This window comes from Betta splendens, chromosome 6 (genome assembly GCF_900634795.4).
Source record: "Betta splendens chromosome 6, fBetSpl5.4, whole genome shotgun sequence".
Lineage (NCBI taxonomy): Eukaryota > Metazoa > Chordata > Actinopteri > Anabantiformes > Osphronemidae > Betta > Betta splendens.
Window position 1 is genome coordinate 19,191,227 of NC_040886.2, and position 18,757 is coordinate 19,209,983.

At 50.6% G+C, this 18,757-nt stretch overlaps 3 protein-coding genes across 9 annotated transcripts; 1 reads left to right on the forward strand and 2 right to left on the reverse strand.

Annotated features, from left to right (window-relative positions):
• Nucleotide 1: 1 nt before the first annotated feature.
• On the reverse strand, nucleotides 2-8,973 carry LOC114856767 (proline-rich protein 5-like). 6 transcript variants are annotated; one of them, XM_029152463.2, is made up of 9 exons: nucleotides 8,479-8,973; nucleotides 5,733-5,863; nucleotides 3,808-3,888; nucleotides 2,387-2,435; nucleotides 1,820-1,874; nucleotides 1,587-1,681; nucleotides 1,298-1,435; nucleotides 1,028-1,145; nucleotides 2-538 (listed from the first exon to the last, which is right to left on the reverse strand). In XM_029152463.2, exons 2-9 carry the CDS (start codon nucleotides 5,852-5,854, stop codon nucleotides 177-179), a joined length of 1,020 nt encoding a protein of 339 aa, XP_029008296.1. In that variant the 5' UTR covers nucleotides 5,855-5,863; nucleotides 8,479-8,973; the 3' UTR covers nucleotides 2-176. The 6 variants fall into 6 exon arrangements, with proteins under 6 accessions (XP_029008296.1, XP_029008295.1, XP_029008297.1 ...); XM_029152462.2 differs by having other exon boundaries at nucleotides 5,733-5,866; XM_029152464.3 differs by having other exon boundaries at nucleotides 1,587-1,678; nucleotides 5,733-5,866; nucleotides 8,479-8,972.
• Nucleotides 8,974-10,642: 1,669 nt separating this feature from the next.
• glsl (glutaminase like) lies at nucleotides 10,643-16,086 on the reverse strand. 2 transcript variants are annotated; one of them, XM_029152565.1, is made up of 22 exons: nucleotides 15,942-16,086; nucleotides 15,413-15,583; nucleotides 14,723-14,823; nucleotides 14,361-14,410; nucleotides 14,193-14,277; nucleotides 13,988-14,120; nucleotides 13,830-13,896; nucleotides 13,647-13,759; nucleotides 13,399-13,528; nucleotides 13,099-13,166; nucleotides 12,866-13,029; nucleotides 12,740-12,798; nucleotides 12,621-12,662; nucleotides 12,485-12,543; nucleotides 12,358-12,415; nucleotides 12,221-12,271; nucleotides 11,977-12,153; nucleotides 11,777-11,908; nucleotides 11,508-11,600; nucleotides 11,378-11,439; nucleotides 11,131-11,271; nucleotides 10,643-11,013 (listed from the first exon to the last, which is right to left on the reverse strand). In XM_029152565.1, the coding sequence occupies exons 2-22, from the start codon at nucleotides 15,451-15,453 to the stop codon at nucleotides 10,941-10,943; spliced, it is 1,899 nt and encodes a 632-aa protein (XP_029008398.1). In that variant the 5' UTR covers nucleotides 15,454-15,583; nucleotides 15,942-16,086; the 3' UTR covers nucleotides 10,643-10,940. The 2 variants fall into 2 exon arrangements, 1 of the variants encoding a protein (XP_029008398.1); XR_003786135.3 differs by lacking the exons at nucleotides 10,643-11,013; nucleotides 11,131-11,271 and having other exon boundaries at nucleotides 11,400-11,439; nucleotides 11,692-11,908.
• c6h15orf40 (chromosome 6 C15orf40 homolog) lies at nucleotides 15,858-17,268 on the forward strand. The gene is made up of 4 exons (XM_029152573.3): nucleotides 15,858-16,102; nucleotides 16,267-16,399; nucleotides 16,494-16,621; nucleotides 16,973-17,268. Exons 1-4 carry the CDS (start codon nucleotides 15,926-15,928, stop codon nucleotides 17,069-17,071), a joined length of 537 nt encoding a protein of 178 aa, XP_029008406.1. The 5' UTR covers nucleotides 15,858-15,925; the 3' UTR covers nucleotides 17,072-17,268.
• The last annotated feature ends 1,489 nt before the right edge of the window (nucleotides 17,269-18,757 follow it).

The following is an 18,757-nucleotide window of genomic DNA, read 5'->3' on the forward strand; positions in this document are numbered from 1 at the left end:
CTCCCTTCATATTTGAGTTTTATTATTCAGTAACAATCCTAAAACAGCAGCTGGTTCTGGATCAGTCCCAGCTGCTGGGGCTCATGAAGGACGTAGGTCCATGAACGATGATACGTTAACTAACTTCTCGCGTCCGTCTCATTTCCTCCGTCTGCTGCTTGTCAGATTTATGTTTCCTAGCTGTTTGAAGGACACATGACCCCGACTGTCGTACACGCCGCCAAGTTCCGCTGGCTCGGGAACAACCTGGAACTCATCTGCCTGACCCCCACCAAAAACCCCACTGCCCCCTCTCCTGCTGCCATGCCATCGTCCTTCTTCCCAGCATGCATCCTGCCCGCCACCGTCAGCAACCGCACGTCAGAGTGCGCGTTGGCCACCGTGTGGCGTCGCACTCCGCCCGCCTTCTCCAGGTAGGCCTCCCCCTCCTGCTCCACCAGCGGAGCCAGCGAAGTGTCCGAGGCAGTGTGATGCTGACTGATGGTGATCTCAGGTTGGTTGCTTAGCAACAAGCCAGACGAACAGCGACGACAGGAGTCTGAAATAAAAAAGGATGGTTGTTAGTGAAGCAGTGAGGTTACACATGCTTCATCCTTACACATGGTCAGTGGTTCACCAAGACAGCACTAAACCAGAGTCCAAACCCAATCCACCTGCATAGGGAACAATGGCGCTGGAAGTTAAGTCTGATGTGTCTAAACTGGAGCAAAGGCCTGATGGTGTCCTGCGGTGAACCCAGCAGAACTCCTCTAATCTAACCAGGCTTTGGCTGCACTGCTGCTCCTGAGGTTTTTCTCTGCCGGACTTGTTAATGTGCTTCATTAACTGAAGATGATGAAATCTACATTTAGTAGACTATGTATGTGAGCCTCCATCGGTTCACAATGTGTTTTCCTTTTGTCAAACCAGAATATTGTGAATCAACAATCATGAAAACTAAACCCTTTCATTAACTGGATTAAAATATTGAGAACCAATGCTTAGTCCAGTACAGGACACAGACAGCATCAGTGTCAGCGCTACTGACCCGACAGCTGCTTGCTTCGGTTCCGAAGAACGTTGCTGAGATAAGGAGACACGACGACCTCGACCAGACGCTCCAACCTGTCATACTCTAGACTGGGACCTCCGGACTCATGGATCCCCTGAGAAGCAGACAACCCGGCTGATCAGAAACAGATGATTTGATCAGGTCCAGATGGTTCTGTATCATATGCGCTACAGAAGCATCTTAAAACCTGACCTGAAGCTTCCTCCAGCCGGGCTGGACACCTAGTGGTTCTGTGGTTCTGTTTACCTGTAGCACCAGCAGCATCTGTGTGACAGCTGGAGGCACTGAGGCTGCAGTTCCCAGACTCTCCTCCAGGTGAAGCTTCAGCAGCACAAGGTCCCTGAAGGCCAACAGGGCCATCTGCCTGACAGTGAGCTCCTGACCCTGAACACAGACAGTCAGGCCCGGTTCAGCATGAGATTCGCAACTTACATTAAGTAGCAACATCAGCTCAGTATTCAATTAGTCAGTGAGCCAAGCTAAATCGGGCTCATTATGAAACTCTATGAACACATATGAAGACGAGCATTAGCACCTGCACGGGGTAGAAGATCGCCTGCAGGGTGGGAAGAGTCTCAGTGAAAAACTGGACCCACATGTCAGCGAGGACAGCCAGCTGTTCCTCACCTGCTGGGACACAGAACATGTGGTTACCGTGGCAACACACATTTAAACTGCATGTTTCAGACTGACTGAAGTACTGACACAGAAAAGTAGTAGCAGAAAGGCTGTGTGAAGGCGTCTGTGCTATGGCAGAACCCGTCTCACCTGAATGAAGGATCTGATTTAAAACCTCAGATAGACCTCGGACCAACAGCTGGTTCTGCAATAAAAACAAACGTAGTCAATGTACTTGATTGTCACAGAAGAGTTACTGCTGAAGTGGACAAACAGCATAAAGGAGACAATGTCAGGACACTAGGTGACCCTGAGGGCAGCAAGGTCAGAAAAGATGCATTGGATATGAGACAAGTCAGGCTTTGAGCAGAGAGATGGGACAGGAGGAACAGGAATAGGGCATCTAGCTCTACGCTATGTTCCTATAAGTAGCTCAGCAAAGAAACCCAGGAAGGGTGCCTCCCACCTGCCCAATGGTGGTCCATTAGTATTAAACACATCTCCACCACTAGAGGCAGAATTCTCACACTAAACCTAAGGATGGACCTGCAGGAACTAGACCCAACACAAGGTCACTACTTCACAGGTCAAACCCACCAACAGACCTGACTGCTGCTGGACAGCTGGTTGGTCCTTACTCTGACGCCAACCATATGATCTCATGTAGCAAAACATCTTTAATAGGGGACAATAAACAGATAATGTCCTCTAAAGTACCTGGAAGTATTCTGTAATAAAGGAGCCCATCTCCGTTTTAAGGAGCCACCTGCAAAGACACAAAGGTCATCAGGAAGGAAGAGTTTCATTCATATCTTCAACACACACAAAGGAAATGAAGCACTGGGAACATTCAAAGATTAACTATGAACTTGTTTGACGCTGTGGCTCCTGATAATTTAACTATCGCCTGTAGCCTCAGATTTGAAAGATCAATTCATAGAGCCTTGAGCACAACCACGGTTTGGCTAACGGGGAGGCCGCCCGCTTCTGGGTCAGGGCTAAGTGGCCGTTGGCTCCTGGGTCAGGCCTAGGCTAACGGGGAGGCCGCCGGCTCCTGGGTCAGGGCTAAGTGGCCGCCGGCTCCTGGGTCAGGGCTAAGTGGCCGCCGGCTCCTGGGTCAGGGCTAAGTGGCCGTTGGCTCCTGGGTCAGGGCTAAGAATCAGAATCAGAAAAGCTTTTTGCCAGGTCCTGTAGAGGGCACTTTAGGGCAGGTGGTGTATCTCAGCATAAAAAAGTACAAACAATACAACATACAACATGACATGGTAACTTGAATAGTGCAATTAAGGATAAATTAAAATAGAGTTATGAACGGACTATCTACAGTGGAGTCAAGTGGATGCACAGGTGGTCTGGGATGGTGGGACCTGTAAGTGGCAGCAATAGTCCTTTGGTTGGGGGGGGTCAACTGGGGGCAGTTGGGACACTGTTCAATAGACTAACTGCAGTTGAGAAAAAGCTGTTTTTGTGGCGCAAGGTCCTAGTCCTGATGGACCGGAGCCTAATACCAGAGGAGAGGGGCTGAAAGTTTTCATGTCCTGGATGAGAGGGGTCGGCTACAATCCTGGCTGTCCGTCTCCGGGATGTGCAGCTCCTGGAGAGACGGGAGGTGGCAGCCGATCACCTTCACCGCTGAGTGGATGACACGTTGGTTGGCACAGTGCTTCAGGGTGGAGGGGGAGACGGAGTCCTGGGCTCCTGGGTCAGGGCTAAGCGGCCATTGGCTCCTGGGTCAGGGTTAAGTCAACGCAGAGGCCGTTGGCTCCTGGGTGGTTGTGGGTTCCTGGGCCGTTCCGACCCAGGAGCCAACGGCCGCTTGGCCCTGACCCAGGGCTAAACAAACGGGGAGGCCGTTGGCTCCTGGGTCAGGGCCAAGCGAAAGGGGAGGCCGTTGGCTCCTGGGTCAGGGCCAAGCGAAAGGGGAGGCCGTTGGCTCCTGGGTCAGGGCCAAGCAAAATTGGGAGGCCGTTGGCTCCTGGGTCAGGGCCAAGCAAAATGGGGAGGCCGTTGGCTCCTGGGTCATGGCTAGGCTAACAGGGAGGCCATTAGCTTCTGGTTTAGGCTTAGCTCCTGTCTGATTACAGATCAGAGCACTGACTAGCTGAATGCTGGTTGTTGCTTTTTGTGGGTGGTCTCACCTGATGCTCTCGTTAAGGGTGAACAGCTCATTAGTCTGCAGAGCTCCGCCCTGAAACACCTTCATCACAGCTGATTGAACGCTGGGACAAACAAACACACACGGTTAAAGGTCAGAGGTCAACCTGATGACAACTGGGTGGGTTTAGAGGTAAGGTTCATTCTACGTCCAGTGTGGCGCTCGTCAATGCGTGTTTGTCTGGCTGAACCTGACACTTCATCCCAGCAGATGGGATGGGGATACCACTAAAACTGTCAAAAAGGACCAGGGGCTTCATGTACAAAGACTTGCGTAGATTTTATACTAAAATTGGCGCAAGTTCAAATCAAGAAATCTGCGTAAGAAACAAAAAGATAAAAGTGGTCTGACATGAAGGCTTACGTGAAGCGAAGTTTACCACCAAAGCGTCACTAAAACAAGCGGACGTGAAGGAGAAGACACAGTGTTCAGCTACTAATAGATATCTATACATTAAACCACAACTAATATTGAAGATAGGATGTACTTTGGTTGCGCGCAGGTTCTATGCGAAACAGGAATTAATATTAAGCCTGTTAAATTATTTACTGACCAAGAAGACAAGAAATCTGATACAATGCATGGATCATCATTAAACCAGGCACCTCGCTACAATGTTGCTGACTGTAGCTGCATTTGTGCGTCACAGATTATTTGTACATGTACGACAATGAAACAAAAATGTTTCCTGTTGACTCATGTTTCATCCTGTGACGGTGATTTTAGAGCGATGTGTCCAGTCCATGAGTCCAGTCACATCAGGTAAACCTGCTCTCGATGCAAACTGCGCTTTAATGTTCCCCCGATCAACCGTTCTATGGGAACTTGATGCCTTGCTGACATACGGATGATTGCGTCCCACTGAGCTGGCATGACCCAACTCAGTTTAGTAAAACAGTTTCCCAGTTTCACCTCTTGGTGTCACTAACAAACCAATAGCTGTAGAAAAGCATCTACACCAGCCAGCGAGCTACTGTAGATCTGCGCACGTTTCTATTTTACGTAGTTTCTGATACATCTGACCTTAGGCGTAGATTCGTGCTTACGGCAGATTTTCGTGCATAACTACCCTTCGTACATGAGGCCCCTGGATGTGCTGGTCTGAGGACCGGTGAGGTTTGGGGATTTTTAGGATCCATCTCTGTCATCAGACATTCCTCCGTCAGCTAGTTGCCAGGACATGACCCAGCTGCCACCTCTGCTTCCCACTAAACATCCTGTTCAGAGCAGGAAACGAGCCCAAGACTTTTAGTACCAGACCTGAAATTGTCTCAACACATGGAAAAACTGTTGAACATGCAAACGTTTACATTAGCTTAACCTAAATTAGATAGACCTAAAACTGCTAAAGCACTAAAGCTGCTTCATGGAATTGGAAAACATCATCACCAGCACCACCTGCCTAAGGCTGCACTGGTTCCTCTGGACTCCTCTGGAACCTGAAGCTGTCTGGTACCAGATATCAGCTTTGAGGATCCCATCATTCTGGAGTCAGCACTGAAACACTGATCCCAGTCAGGAGCATCACAATGCTTTTCTAAGTTGACATTAAACAGTCGGATGGGACTACAAACGATCAGGTCTGGGCGTCATGTCATCGCACCATCCATGTTTCTAAGCTGATGTTTAGACCCATAACTATGATATTTACACAACCATTCGCACTGGTTTCCTAAACACACAAGAGGTAACAGTGTCCTAGAGTCAAGTTACATACAGACCTGACAGACCCAGGACCAGGGGTCATTTAAGGTCCTAAGTGAATCTGCTGCTGAAGCTGTGAACAGGCTTCAAGTGGCTGACAGGAAAAATGTGGTTTTCAGCGACTGTTCTACAGCTCGGCCAGAACCTGGACTTTTGAGTTGGTATCATTTCAAAACAAGTCATGTTTACTTCTCTGCTGCTCACCTGTTCCACACGCTGGTGTTGGAGATCTGAAGAGCAGGTGAGCTGGCGTGGAACCGAGCAAGGTCTGACAGAACCGGAGAACTCATGAACCGAGGCCTGGGACGCCTGAAGGATCCCATCATGGAGCCCGGCTGCTGTGGGTGGAGAAGAGAGCGCAACACCTGCGAGTCTGAGACGGGTCGAGGATCAAACTGAGGCCACAGACGACTGGACCCTGGATGGAGCTTCAGACACCTACCAGCCTTCATGCTTTGTTTACTGCTTCATGCAGAACTAATATGAGCTGAAATCAATCGCATGGTCCGGAACCAAAACCTGACCTGAAAACCCACCAGAACCAAACTAGAACTAGTCTACATGAATGAAAGCATCAGTCACGACACAGTTCCTCACAACGTGCAGCTTAGTCTGTAGAAAGGTGTTTTAAGACTGGATTCTGAGGAATTCCATGCTAATCCATCCAGGAGCCGAAGTCTTTCAGCCACTCGGCTGCTGAGAAACACAATTCGTCTGTTTGTGGACGTTCAACCGTCAGCGCACAGACAGACTTCCTGTTGACTGCAGCGAAGCAGATTCAGCAGCGTCTGATTCATTTAGAAACTAGAAATATCAACCACGGTTTCCTGTGCGTCTGCGCTGACCCAGGACCAGCCCGTGAGTCAGGCTGCTCCCAGGTCCAGCTCTGCACCACAGCTGCTAACACACGTTGGTCCTGAGGTGAAGTTCACTGTGTGGGAGCGTTGAGCCACTTCCTCCTGCGTGTTCTGTCTCTGACCTGCTCAGGGATGCTCTGTGTGCTGTAGCAATGTCACCACCACACGTCAGCAGCCACGCGCACTCAGATCAAAGCATTTACAGTAACACTGTGAGCGCTGATGAGAGATGCGCCTCCAACAGAAACCAACAGCAGGGAGCACGAGTGTGTAGATCACAATAATATGGAGACCTGGACCCGACTGACACCCAACCAGAACCAGCAGCCTGTCGTGGGCTTAATGGTCCAGCTCTAGGCCTCAACGTATCAAGGTGTAACTTTTACCCCAGAGCCGAACATCTACTTCTGTATCACAGTCAACTGACGAGTGCAGTCAGAGGCCTCCACTGGACCTGATCACCTGTGGGACAGGGAGCTCCACGACCAGCTGAACAAACGCTGGTCATCCTCCTGGGTGGACCCAGGCTCCGCCCTCTCCAGGTGGCTGATGGGACGCCAAGGGCCTTGCTGTGCCGTCTCCTCTGATCTCAGCCAACGCGAGGCTTCGTGCTGAGCATCAACACAAGCACCCTATTGTTTATTTGGCGTCGTCGTACCAAAACCCAGACGACCTCAGTCACAACTGACGCAGACTCTGTCTCCGAGGCAGCAGCTGCAGAATCGAGTTCCTGTGGCGGATCCTTGTAGTTTGTCCATTTTTATAGGCTTAAATTATTGCTTCTTTTTTGGCGTTGGATTAAGTAAAACCTGTCTCCATCCTCTCGCCACACAAGCATCACAATCCGTCAGACGGATGCCATAAAAGCAGCTGAGTTACGTGAGGCCGAGATGGGATTTACAGTAAACACAGCCTGTGTCAGTTTACACTCAACTCACACCAAGGACACAGTGGAGGAGATGAGAGCATGAAGATGTGATGGAGAGAGACCTCAGCCACCGACACGAGTCAGGAACGTCAACAGTGTGAATGTTGGTCAGGAACATGGACAATGTGAGCGGTTGGTTCCGCATGGACTCGTCCTGGACACGTTCAGTGAATATGAACTTTCTGTCTAAAGAAAAGACACGATAGTTAGTTAAACTAGAGACTAGTGTCTGTCATCAGCCTGATGACACACACACACACACACACACACACACACACACACACACACACATGTCGAGTCACAACATCTGCTGCTCTGATCCAAACAGCATCTGAAAACATGATTCACTCAGGAAGAAAACCTTGTGTGTCACCTTCTGCATTAGCTAATAGTGGGCATAGGCGTCACCATGGCAACCCATCTGGTACCCACAAAGCCCATCATTACACAAAGGTCACCAACCTCCCCCCACTTCCAGGTCATCCTCCAATGAAGGTTGACCACAAAGTCACCACCCGCTTGCAACAAGACTCGCATTGCCATGGGAGCTAAACCAGCCTTCCTCAGGTCCAAACACCACGGTACCAGAACACGGACGACGTGATGGAAGCACAGAGCAGAGCTGGTGCTGTGGTAACTAATCCTCCACCAGAAGCCGCCTGTCATGGGAAACGACTCAGACACACTAATGCAATTACAGGCGGAGTGTTTAGTCCTCAACCAGCTGGACTCCGGTTCGGCTCATACCGCTTGTGAGACCGTTTACAGGTTCTGGACTGCCGGACTACCATCTCAACCGGTACGGTGCATTAAGGTCCACCAACAAAACCCAAACCTGAGGCCCGAGAGGTCTGACTACAGAATCCAACTCACAGCAGTGTAGGACAGCTTGGCTCCATGACTAGAGCCAGTATCATTAGAGACATTCAAACGTGGTCAGAACAAGAATCAACCACAGAAACCAGAAACTGAATACGGAGTAAACTGAATACCAGTACTAGTGCCGAGTCCCCACCAGAACCGCTACCCGACTACCTGTTGTTTGCTTCCTAGTAACTTTTGAGTTTGAGTTTCACTTTGAATCTGCAGGTTCTGTGCAGACTGAGCACGTGGAGCGAGTGGAAGCGGTCCCGGTCCGCCTCGTGGTGTGGGTTAGTGGACTCACCTCGGTCCCGTCGCTCCTCACAGCGGGCGGTAAACGCGGCAGCTCAGCGCCGCCCGCGGCTGCTCATTAGCGGCTGTTCTTATTTCCAACGTATCGGTGTCGTTTACAGCGAGCGAAACCACCACCCCAGAGTAAAAGTTCAGAACCAGAACCGGGCCGCCACAGTCCACCGCGTCTAACTGGACCCGAGGGATCTGCCGCATCTCTTCGTAAACTTGCGACAAACAAGTTAACCGGGCGAGCTACTGCTTTTCCGGCTGGTCCCTACACAATAAAAGCTGTTATGGTGCGTTTGTGAACTCGGTCTAAAGCTCAACGATCGAATTGGATGTGTGGTTAAGTGCAGCTTCTACCAGACAGCAGATTTGAATCCATGCTTCCTGCACTGGGTGCTTTACGGCTGCTTCACAACGCTGCTGCCCGGCTTTTAACGGGTGCAAAAGAACGAGAGCGCCTGACAGCGACCTGGGCAGGTGTTCACTGGATCCCGGTGCGTTTCCGGATCTTTTTAAATGCCTGCACGGCCTTTATCCGACCTGACCAATTAGAGGAGACTGAGCATTTTCTGTGATTGGCCCAAAACTGTGGAATGAAACAAATTAAGCAGGCCAACTCTCCTGATATTTTTAAATCTCTCTTGTTTAATTTGTATTTCACTGTCTGCTTCTTTAGATGCTCTCTCTATATATTGATGTATATTTATTTTAAGTGTGTACTGCGTCGAGTGTATATATAGTGTTCCTATAAATAAAGTTGAATTGAATCGATGAACTTTATTTTGTATATGCATCCAGTTACAGATCTACTGAAAAGAACGTTTATTTTCTTTTTACAAACGTAATAAACAAATCTATCTAACTAAACATAATAAAACTAAATAAGCAAACCTCACTACTTTATAATTAAATATAGAAGAATCACACATTATCTAAACCACTCTCATGGTGATGTATGATCACAGCATCAGCCTCGTTGATGTGGAGCTTTTCACTAATGATGTTTGTTTTGATTATTGTTCGCACTAGGCCCTGGATATTTGTGTTTGTCTTTGTTTTCATAGATTAACAGATTTATTTGAATCTTTTTTTCACATTTAATGATTTACAAAATGGACAAAATAACTGCTCTTCATCGTTGATTCATCACCAACACTTTTATTCTGACAGGCAATCCCTATACTTCCAGGATTGCATAATTTGTAACTTGATAGAGGGCTGTTTATATTCTCAAACTTCATGAAACCTGAAGAGAAGACAGACCTGTCTGTCTGTCTGTGTGTTCTGTCTGTCTGTTTGTTTCTGTCTGTCTGTTTGTTTCTGTCTGTCTGTTTGTTTCTGTCTGTCTGTCTGTCTGTCTGTCTGTCTGTCTCCTTTTCACAAAATGTAAATCAGCTCAAGATAATGGTGCAGTTGTCCTGATGTACAGGAAACCCTCACGTGACGCGGATCAGTTTCTTGTCACACTCATCACTGCACTGCTGTGTAAACACCACAGGCTGAGTCTCTCCTGCTGATTAAAGGTTCTTGTTCTTGTGGGTCTAAGCTGAGGCCCGATGTATACGTTTTCATCTCGGAGCCCATTCAGAAACTCATCTCTGAGTCTCAAGAATCAACGTAAACATGGTGTAAAACAATAAGGTGTCAAACATCAAAAGTACCTATTTTAGAGTTTGTTCATGGCTCTGTGAGTTTTTGGTGCCGTTTACGCAAAGCTGTAAAATGCATCAGAATTCACTGTTTGAATGTCAACGTTTCAATGTTTATTCCATGACAACCATCAGGTTTTGCTCTACAGGTTCTCGCTTCTTCTCCACTGTCACAAAGTCAAACCTGCTTTAGTGAAGCCACAGCGGCCTTTACTCATCAGTAGAACAGAAGGCACCGTGAGCAGAATACTAATTAACCCCTCAGTGGGTTTGAGCCAGAGCTGCTTTCAGTGCATGGACCAAAGTCAAACCGAGCCTCCAGCTTCAGTGTAGACAGGTCATACTGAAGCTGAGGTTTATATCATTCAGCCTTTTCTGAATCGCTTCCCGAAGATGCTCTAAATGTGTGATGTTCATCTGCTCTCTAAACGGATCAGACTTCGTCCTCTGAAACGTTCGAGTTCAGTGGCAGGTCGAAACTTCTTTGTTTTATTTTAATAACACAAGTGGGAAAAAAAATCTGTTTAATTCAGTTTTATTCATTAAGCACCAATTCACAACAGAAGTTATCTCAAAGCACTTTAGCTAGCTAGAAAACCTGTTAAAAAGACAAAACATCCAAGGGATCACTGACCCCAGATCAGCAGAACTGGTGTGTGGTTCGATATTAGAAATAGCACAGTCATCTCTCAGAAATAAAACCGAACAAATAATGCTTATTATTGTCAAAATACCTGGTGGTTAATTAGGTTCTTGTATTAATCCTCTGTCGAACTGAATTTTTCTATAATCATTCCATGAACTGATCAGGGATCAGTTATTCCTGCAGCAGCTGAACTGCAGCTTCCTTGTTGTGCCTGCGCGCCTCCTGCAGCGGAGAGCTCCCCCACCTGGTGGAGAGACGCAACTGCATCAAACTCTACTCGGTAAGAAGCAGGTCAGGTGGAGCTCAAACGTGAGGTATCGCTGGAGGTCAAAGGTCACTTTCCCAGCAGGTGTGGTCTTACCTGTCCTTGAGGGCAGGATTTGCGCCAGCGTTCTCTAGCAGGAAGCGGATGACCTCAGTGTGACCTTCAGCCGCCGCCACGTGCAGAGCCGACCGGCCATCGTAGTCCACGGCGTTTACATCCAGTCCAGACAGGAAGTACCTGCGGAAGCAAAAAGGATTAAACAGCTGCCGTCAGTTGCTCCAGTTTTCCCCAGCGTGTAAATGAGGCTCTGTTACGCAGGGACGTTAAATCCAGACGGTTTTACCTCCTCAGGGACCGAACGTCGCCTTTGAAAGCTGCAAGCAGAACGTTCATGATCTGATAGCCCTGTACAGGAGACAAGATGTTAGGCAGGTGTGGAGCCGGAGTTCAACTGTTCTGGGATTGTGACTGACCTCGGATTCAGCCTTCCACTGTCTGTAGGCCAGAATCTGCCTGAACGGAGTCCTGATGTCAAACATGTGCAGCTGAAAGACAGAAACCAGCTCCTGCAAAAATCAGAGAGGATGGAAGTAGTCACGACCAGATGAGCAACAGGACGCACAGATCACAACACCGGAGGATCCCACGGATGCTCACAGGTTACACCAAGACTGACGACTTCTTAAACCCAGAGCAATGTCACAGCAGGTCCAGTGAGGTAGTAGCTAGTGACAGACGCTACCTGGCAGAAGTGAACCGCCCTCCAGGGGTTTCCACAGGCATCGAGCTCTGGAGAAAACGCCATCAGGCCCAAAACGCCAGGGACCACAGCGAGCAGGGAGCCGTGGCTGCTGGACACGGCAGGCACGGACGCCTGCAGCACAGTTACTGGATCAGTACTAGCACCTGTGCTTCTGCGAGCTCATAGAATCTATGGTGGACCTTGTAGTGGAAGGCGCTGGAGTAATCCTTCAGCCCCGCCACCTGCATCATGGACAGCATGCTCCGAGTGGATGCCGGGGACAGCACCTGGTCTCCTGACAGCGGACACAGACCCCCGTTGGCCAGAGACGCAGCCATGGCGGCGCCGCACTCACAGCTCACCTCCGCTGAGCAGCACTGTGGCCGGAGAGGTTGGTTAGAGCTGGGCTCAATGAGTGTCACCATGAGACAGAGGATCCGCTACCTGCAGCAGCAGGTCCACAGCAGCAGTGACGTCCACCTTCTCTGGAAAACACTGAAGCAGGAGTGTGGTTAGAGGCGGGCGCCGCACGCGGACGCCAGCGCCAGCGCCAGCGCCAGCGCCAGCGCCCCGGACCTTACCTTCCTCTCCTGCAGGTAGAAGGACAGCGCGTGGAGCCTGGACAGAGCGCTCCGGGAGCTGCGGGACAAAGAGGGACACGGTCTGTGGCCGCGAGCAGGAAGCGCGTGTGAGCGGCAGCATCAGTACCTGGTGCCGTTCAGGCTCACGTGCTCTTTGTTGCAAAGTCTTCGGATCACGTTCAGCAACTGCAGTGAAAATAAAGCGACGGTGGTTGAGTTTGTTCTGACCCGATGTCTGGTGACCCGTTGCCCTCCTCACTTACAGAGTCAAACTTCTCCTCCTCCGCACACATCCTGCCCCCCAGCTGCAAACAGGAAGCAGTGGACGGATTAGCTGCTTCACGTGGTCGGAGTTCGACCCGCGTCACGGACAACACGCTACCTGCAGCAGAGACGCAGCAACGACGGCTCCCGTCTCGGTCAGAGGGCTGTGAGGGATGCCTGCAGCGAGTCAACACGCACACGTTAGCAGTGGCCTCCACAGCAGCCACCGACAGAGAGCTCACACCTGCTTTACTGAGGCTGAAGGGAGACTGGTGTCTGGAGAACTCCTCCATGCCGACGTATCTGTGGACCAGGTCCGAACCCAGCAGGTCCACGGCCACGCCGTACACCAGCGGCCACGACAACTCACCCAGAACCACAGGCCCGGCCCAGTCCCCCAGAGACAGCCTGGCCCAGAGACGCTGTGTTAAGGCCTCAGAAGCATCTGATGGTTTGAATGAACTGTGACACACCCACCTCTGTCCGTCCACGGTGCAGATGGACACGCCCCACTTAGTGCCGACCACGTCGTCTCGCTCGGTATCCTGTGTGGACAGAAAGAACAGTGAGAATGGACTCGCCTGTGACCCGTCTGGGACTTTGCTTTGGGTCTTTGAATCCAGCCACGGTGTCTGTCACCCTGGGAATCAAAGCTTCTCTCGATATTTACTGATCTGCCTCTTCCATAAACTATCCAACCGGGTCGTCAGCCTTCTTCATGGACCCCGGCCCCAGAACACGACCTTCTCTGAACTACAAGATAAGAGCAGAACTTACCTGCACAGAAGACAGCTGCCGACACCTGGAGAACAACTTCTGAGTCTCCTCAGTGAAGGTGGCGAAATCTGGAATCACAAACCGTCCCTGCAGAGCTTTCAGCACGAGGGAAACGAATCCTGTCACACATCTACAGAAAGAAAAACGTGAATCCGATCCACTCCAGAACCTCCACGTACAAGAGTAATTAAAAGGCACAAAGTCCAAAATAATCCGCATCAGAGATGTGGATGATGTGGATGACGGACCTGTGGAAGGTGCTTCTGTCCACGGATCCCTCGGCGTCCTGCAGCTTCCTCAGATGGAAGAAACACTCCCTGAGCCGAGGGTCGGACCGGTGCAGACCCGAGCTCCAGATGCTCTGACAGAGACATTTCCATGAGGAAAACTGCCCAGCGATGCTTGGTTATGAATCTGCTGGTGGGAAATACCTCAAAGAAGCGGTTGACTCTGAGTCGTCCGTCGGAGGCGAAGCTGTCAAACAGCACATCAGCAGCTCTGAAACACATCAGAAGGTCCACACGCTTGTTGTGGTTCTGCTGCTCTGGCCACATTGGTCCTACCAGTGAGAGTGTTAGCGTAGACTTACGCCCTGCGTTTGGACGGACTCTGCTGAGGTGGGGCCCAGGGCTGGGGGGGGGGGCAGCTCCTGTCCTCTGGCCGGACCACGGCCTGAGGCAGTGGAGGCTTCAGACACCCGTTGATGACCGACACTGGGAGCGCTGCACACAGGACCGGTAACAAGATGAAACTAGGGGCTGTGGTCTGATCCGAACCTGCGGCTCCAGACGTACCTGCAGGTCCTGGGCTGACCAGGCTGACGGGCTTCTGGACTGGGCTCTGGATCAGACTCCTGGGAGCCGGAAGGGGAGCCGCCTCCTTAGGACGCCACCAGCAGAGAGCAACGTTAGCTGTGATGCTACCGGGTCAAAACATGTTTGCGCACGTTCAGACAGGTCTACCTGGTTCTCTGGGTTCCTCGGCTGAGTCTGGGCTGATACCCGTCCATCATCTGCCAGAAGAAGGAGAAGAAGCTCACATCAGCATTAGTGACGTGACTTTGGTCCCAGTTAGAGTCTGGGCAGCAGAACCAGGTGGGCTGTTCCCTTCCACGGCCCAGGACGGGTTCGAGTCAGGGCTGAAGTTCGTAATTGTGAGACAGAGGACTTTGTCTGTGTCTATTTGTGGCCTGTGATGTGATGGCTGCACATCTGGAGCAGCTGTGTGCTGTGTTCTGCTCCTTCCTGACGGGTGGAGCAGCAGCTGGATTTAGACTCTAACTCTGACGCCACCCACCACTAATCACAGGGTGCTCCACACAAACCTTTCACGTCAGCATCTTCACTGGGCTCCAGCAGCTTGTTGCCGTCCAGGCCGCCGTAACGTTTCCTCCATTTACGTCGGAGAGAAGGAGTTCTGTGAAAACTGCACAAGGCCAGAACCAGCATTCATCATCACAGTCGGGACCGAAACACACGACAAGCGATCAATAGAACAGAGAATCATGAAGGAAGAAACCATGTTCACGTGAAAACAATCTGAGTTGAGTGCATTAGCTGTTCTCGGGGAGCATGAGTCAGTGTAACATCTGGGTCCTGTGCTTCCACCTGCTGCTGATCCAACTAAATCCATGAACTGGCTGATTGAAATAATCAGCACGCTGAGTTTGTACTGTGGTAAACGAATGAAGACTTTCACCAATCAAAGGATTATCTGAACATGACGTTCTGCTCATGACGACATTTGACATGTGTGAACCTCTATGAACGTTCGGCTGTTGGTGCCGTGTCATCTTTCTCTCCATCCTGGACGAAGACCAGCCCTGAATCTTTCTCCGGCCGTGGCCTCTTTGTGCTGCTGCTGCCACGTCTCAGCCTGTCTCGCACCAGCACCTCAGGAATGTCAGGCTGGAGGCCTTCCAGCTTTATGGCAGTTTCACTACATGGAAAAAGCCTGAGCGTTGTTCAGATCACAGACTAAGCTGGAGCCGAACGTGAAGCAACTGTTTTCTCACCACATCTCGTCCTCTGCCTCCTGGTTCCGGCTCATCTCCATGGAAAGTTTCCGGTGTTAGTCCAGATGTTGAGGAAGACGAGGCAGCTGCTGAAGTGGCTTCTGTAATGAATGGGATGTTTGGGAGAGGAGGGGAAAGCTCTTCTGACTGCAGACACTCCCTCTGCTTCATCTACACAGGTTGTTTAGGGAGGGACACAAAAACACACACAACAAATATTTACAGGTTTGTGTGAGATTAAAAGTGTTTTTTATAATAAATGTTATTTAGGAAGGTTGACAAAGGAGGCTCAAAAATGACGACTTACTTAACCATTGTTCCTAAATCATATTAATGTGTTTAATCATACAGGAGCAGTTTACAACTCTCGCACACCTTTAATATATTGACTAATACACCAAAAAGATTATTTCTTTTACTTCGAAAAACGCCGAAAATGTTTTTGTTGACAGGCGGAAATGACGCCGTTTTCACGTTAGCACTTCGGCTAAGCTAGTCAGCCACGGCAGGTCCATGTCCCTGCACTCACTGCGAGTGGAAGTGGTGAAGCGCGTGTCCGGCGGCCTCCCGGGGTCCAACCGTGCGTTCGGCGGCAGACGAGCTGCTCCGGCCGGTGCCGGTGCCGGTGCCGGTGCCGGTGTCTGGGTCAGAACAGGCACAAACACGCAGATGCCGAAGAAGGAGAAAACGGTGCGTTGTTCCAAAAGCAGCTCAAAAGCGCGCGTGGCTCCTCCAACAAATGTGTGTTGTTGTTGTTTACTGTTATTGTCCCTGTGTGAGTCTGAACCAGAGCTGGGTCCGTCCGCCCTCTGGATAAACCCATGGATGTGACAGCTGCTGTTCTGTGGGTCCAGGTGAAGGCGGCGGCGGCTGAGCGGCCTGGAGCGGCCCAGACTGGAGCCTCTGGCCCGGTGTCTCGTGACAAAGGCGGCTGTGTGACCGTGACAGTGCGCGCCAAGCCCGGTTCCAGGCACAGCGCCATCACAGGTGAGCGGCTGCCGCGTCCGCCGCGCCGCGTCCGCCGCGCACGACGCGCACGCCGCGCACGCCGCTAACCGCCTCCCTCCTGCCGCTTCCACAGACGTGTCCGCGGAGGCCGTGGGCGTCGCGATCGCAGCGCCTCCTGCTGACGGAGAGGCCAATGCGGAGCTCGTCCGGTACTTGGCCGAAGTCCTGGAGCTGAAGCGGAGCCGCGTATCTCTGGACAAGGTTCCGCAAATAATTCCCAGCAGGTCGTCAGTTTCGCAGCAGCGTCACAGGCTCGAGTGAACGTGTCACTGAGGCTTCACAGCCAAGACTCTGCATGGAACGTGTTCTATATGTAAATGCTTGGCAGAAATGTTTCCTCAGCTGAACGTTCATAGCTCACTCTTCACTGTTCCTGATATTTATAACAGGTCAGACTGAACCTCTAAATAAGCGCAACAAATAAATCTATTTTGAATCAATGTGGTGTTTGTGGCACGGAGCTGCTGCTAATGTGACTGTGATGAAGATTTGTTCTTGTTTCACATTAATTGTATGACCCTGAAATAAAACCCTCCCTTTTTTCCCCTCCAGGGCTCCAGGTCCAGAGATAAGCTCATCAGAGTGGACTCGTGCCTCAGTCCAGAGGAGGTTCTGAGTCGCCTCAGACAGGCGGCAGACGGGCCGGGTTAGTAGTGGGTCATTCATTTAGCCTAATGTGCCTATTAGCCGGACCGGCACCACGGGTGAGAGAGAGAGAAGAAATGGACTAGATGTGTTTTCTGAGCAAATCCCTGTTCAAACAGACGCATGATGACCTGGAATCAAACAGAATCCAGTGTTTGTGCCAATAAAACATCAGTCGCGTCAGATGGCGCATCACAGGTTAATGTGAGTCACAGCAGCTGTTTTAAAGTCTTTGTACATGCAGCAAAACCTTTGCAGTAGCTTCTGTAACACGGGCTCAACGTTTGGATTCGTTTTTGGCTCCTTTGGATTTTCGCAGTTCGCTTCTTCTGGATCCAGTCTGACCTCTCCGTACGGATGTTTGTTAATCTTCTAATCACAATCTGATCATTTTTTTTTCTAATAAATCATCACTGGACGGAACCAGATTAGCTCAGCAGCGATGGCCGACGGCGTGAACCACACTCACGTCTCCTGTTGAGGTGCTTTTCATCTGAGTCGTGATTGTGATCAAACATCAAAAGCTCCTTAGCATCAGTCACCAGCTCCTGAAGGATTGTTGCTAATAAGTGGAGCGGTAATGAGCTCGGTTCTGCTGGATCATGAGGATCAAAGCCTGGACCCGTAATGACTCCAACATCACAGCTTCCATCGTCCTCAAACCGCTGACTCTCATCTTCCAGCAAACTTTCTGCTGCCAGCGCCAAACTTCCTTGCATCCTGTAACGGTTCCATACGGGTTTGTTCCGGGGCTTCTGGACCAGTCACTTTTCATGGATCAGCGGCTTTAAGCAGCGTTACGCCTCTGAGGCTGGATGGACTTGATTGGCTTCTAAGCAGTTAACATGAAGCAGCGATGATGTGGATTCGGCTCTGCTCGCGTTTGTCGTCTCCGTTCTGTTTTTATGTGTTCAGTGTCTCGTAGCTAAATTGATTTGATATTGTTCCGTTCATTCGGTCTGGTGTTATTTCCCTCACTCTATTCTGTGGAGATAGAAGCGGTCACCAGGCGGCGCAGCCTGCAGCAGGATTCACGCTGATTCCTTCAGGATGCGATTGAAGCGGGTCACGGCTTTAAACCTCTTACCTCACGCCTCGCACCAACTTTATTTCCAACCAACTGCAGTCAGTGGGCAGCAGCTGCCATGACAGCACCTTCTACTGACTGGACTGAGCGAGGCCACATCAGCACAAGCCTCACTGACGCCAGCAGGATTTGGAGGCTGCGCCTGTGACGCCGCAGGTTCCATGTTGACCCGCTGCAATCGTCTCAGAACCCTCAAGTCCAGGATCATCCTAAAGCCTCACGAAACCGCTATCCAGTTTTTTGTTAGTTTGTTAGCTGAGTTACACCAACAAACATACACAGATCCCATCATGCGTCTATTGCTGTGCTGGTTCTGCTGACCCGTGGTGCTGTGGGCTCCATTACAACCTGAAGCTGGGCTGTGTAGTAACATTTCAGAACCAGGGAGCGGCGTCCTGCCGAAGGGGCCCATTCTGGAACGCGCTGAGGTGGTGGTACTGGTCACAGCAGCCTCCACATGACTTGACCCGAGGTTTCCCAGCAGAACACGACCCAGAGCATCAGTTCGCCGCTTCCCATAGAACACCTGATGCCGCGGGTCAGTCAGGTGATGGACATCCACGATCTATCAGAACCAGTCCAGATCCAATCTCTGTGAACGGCTG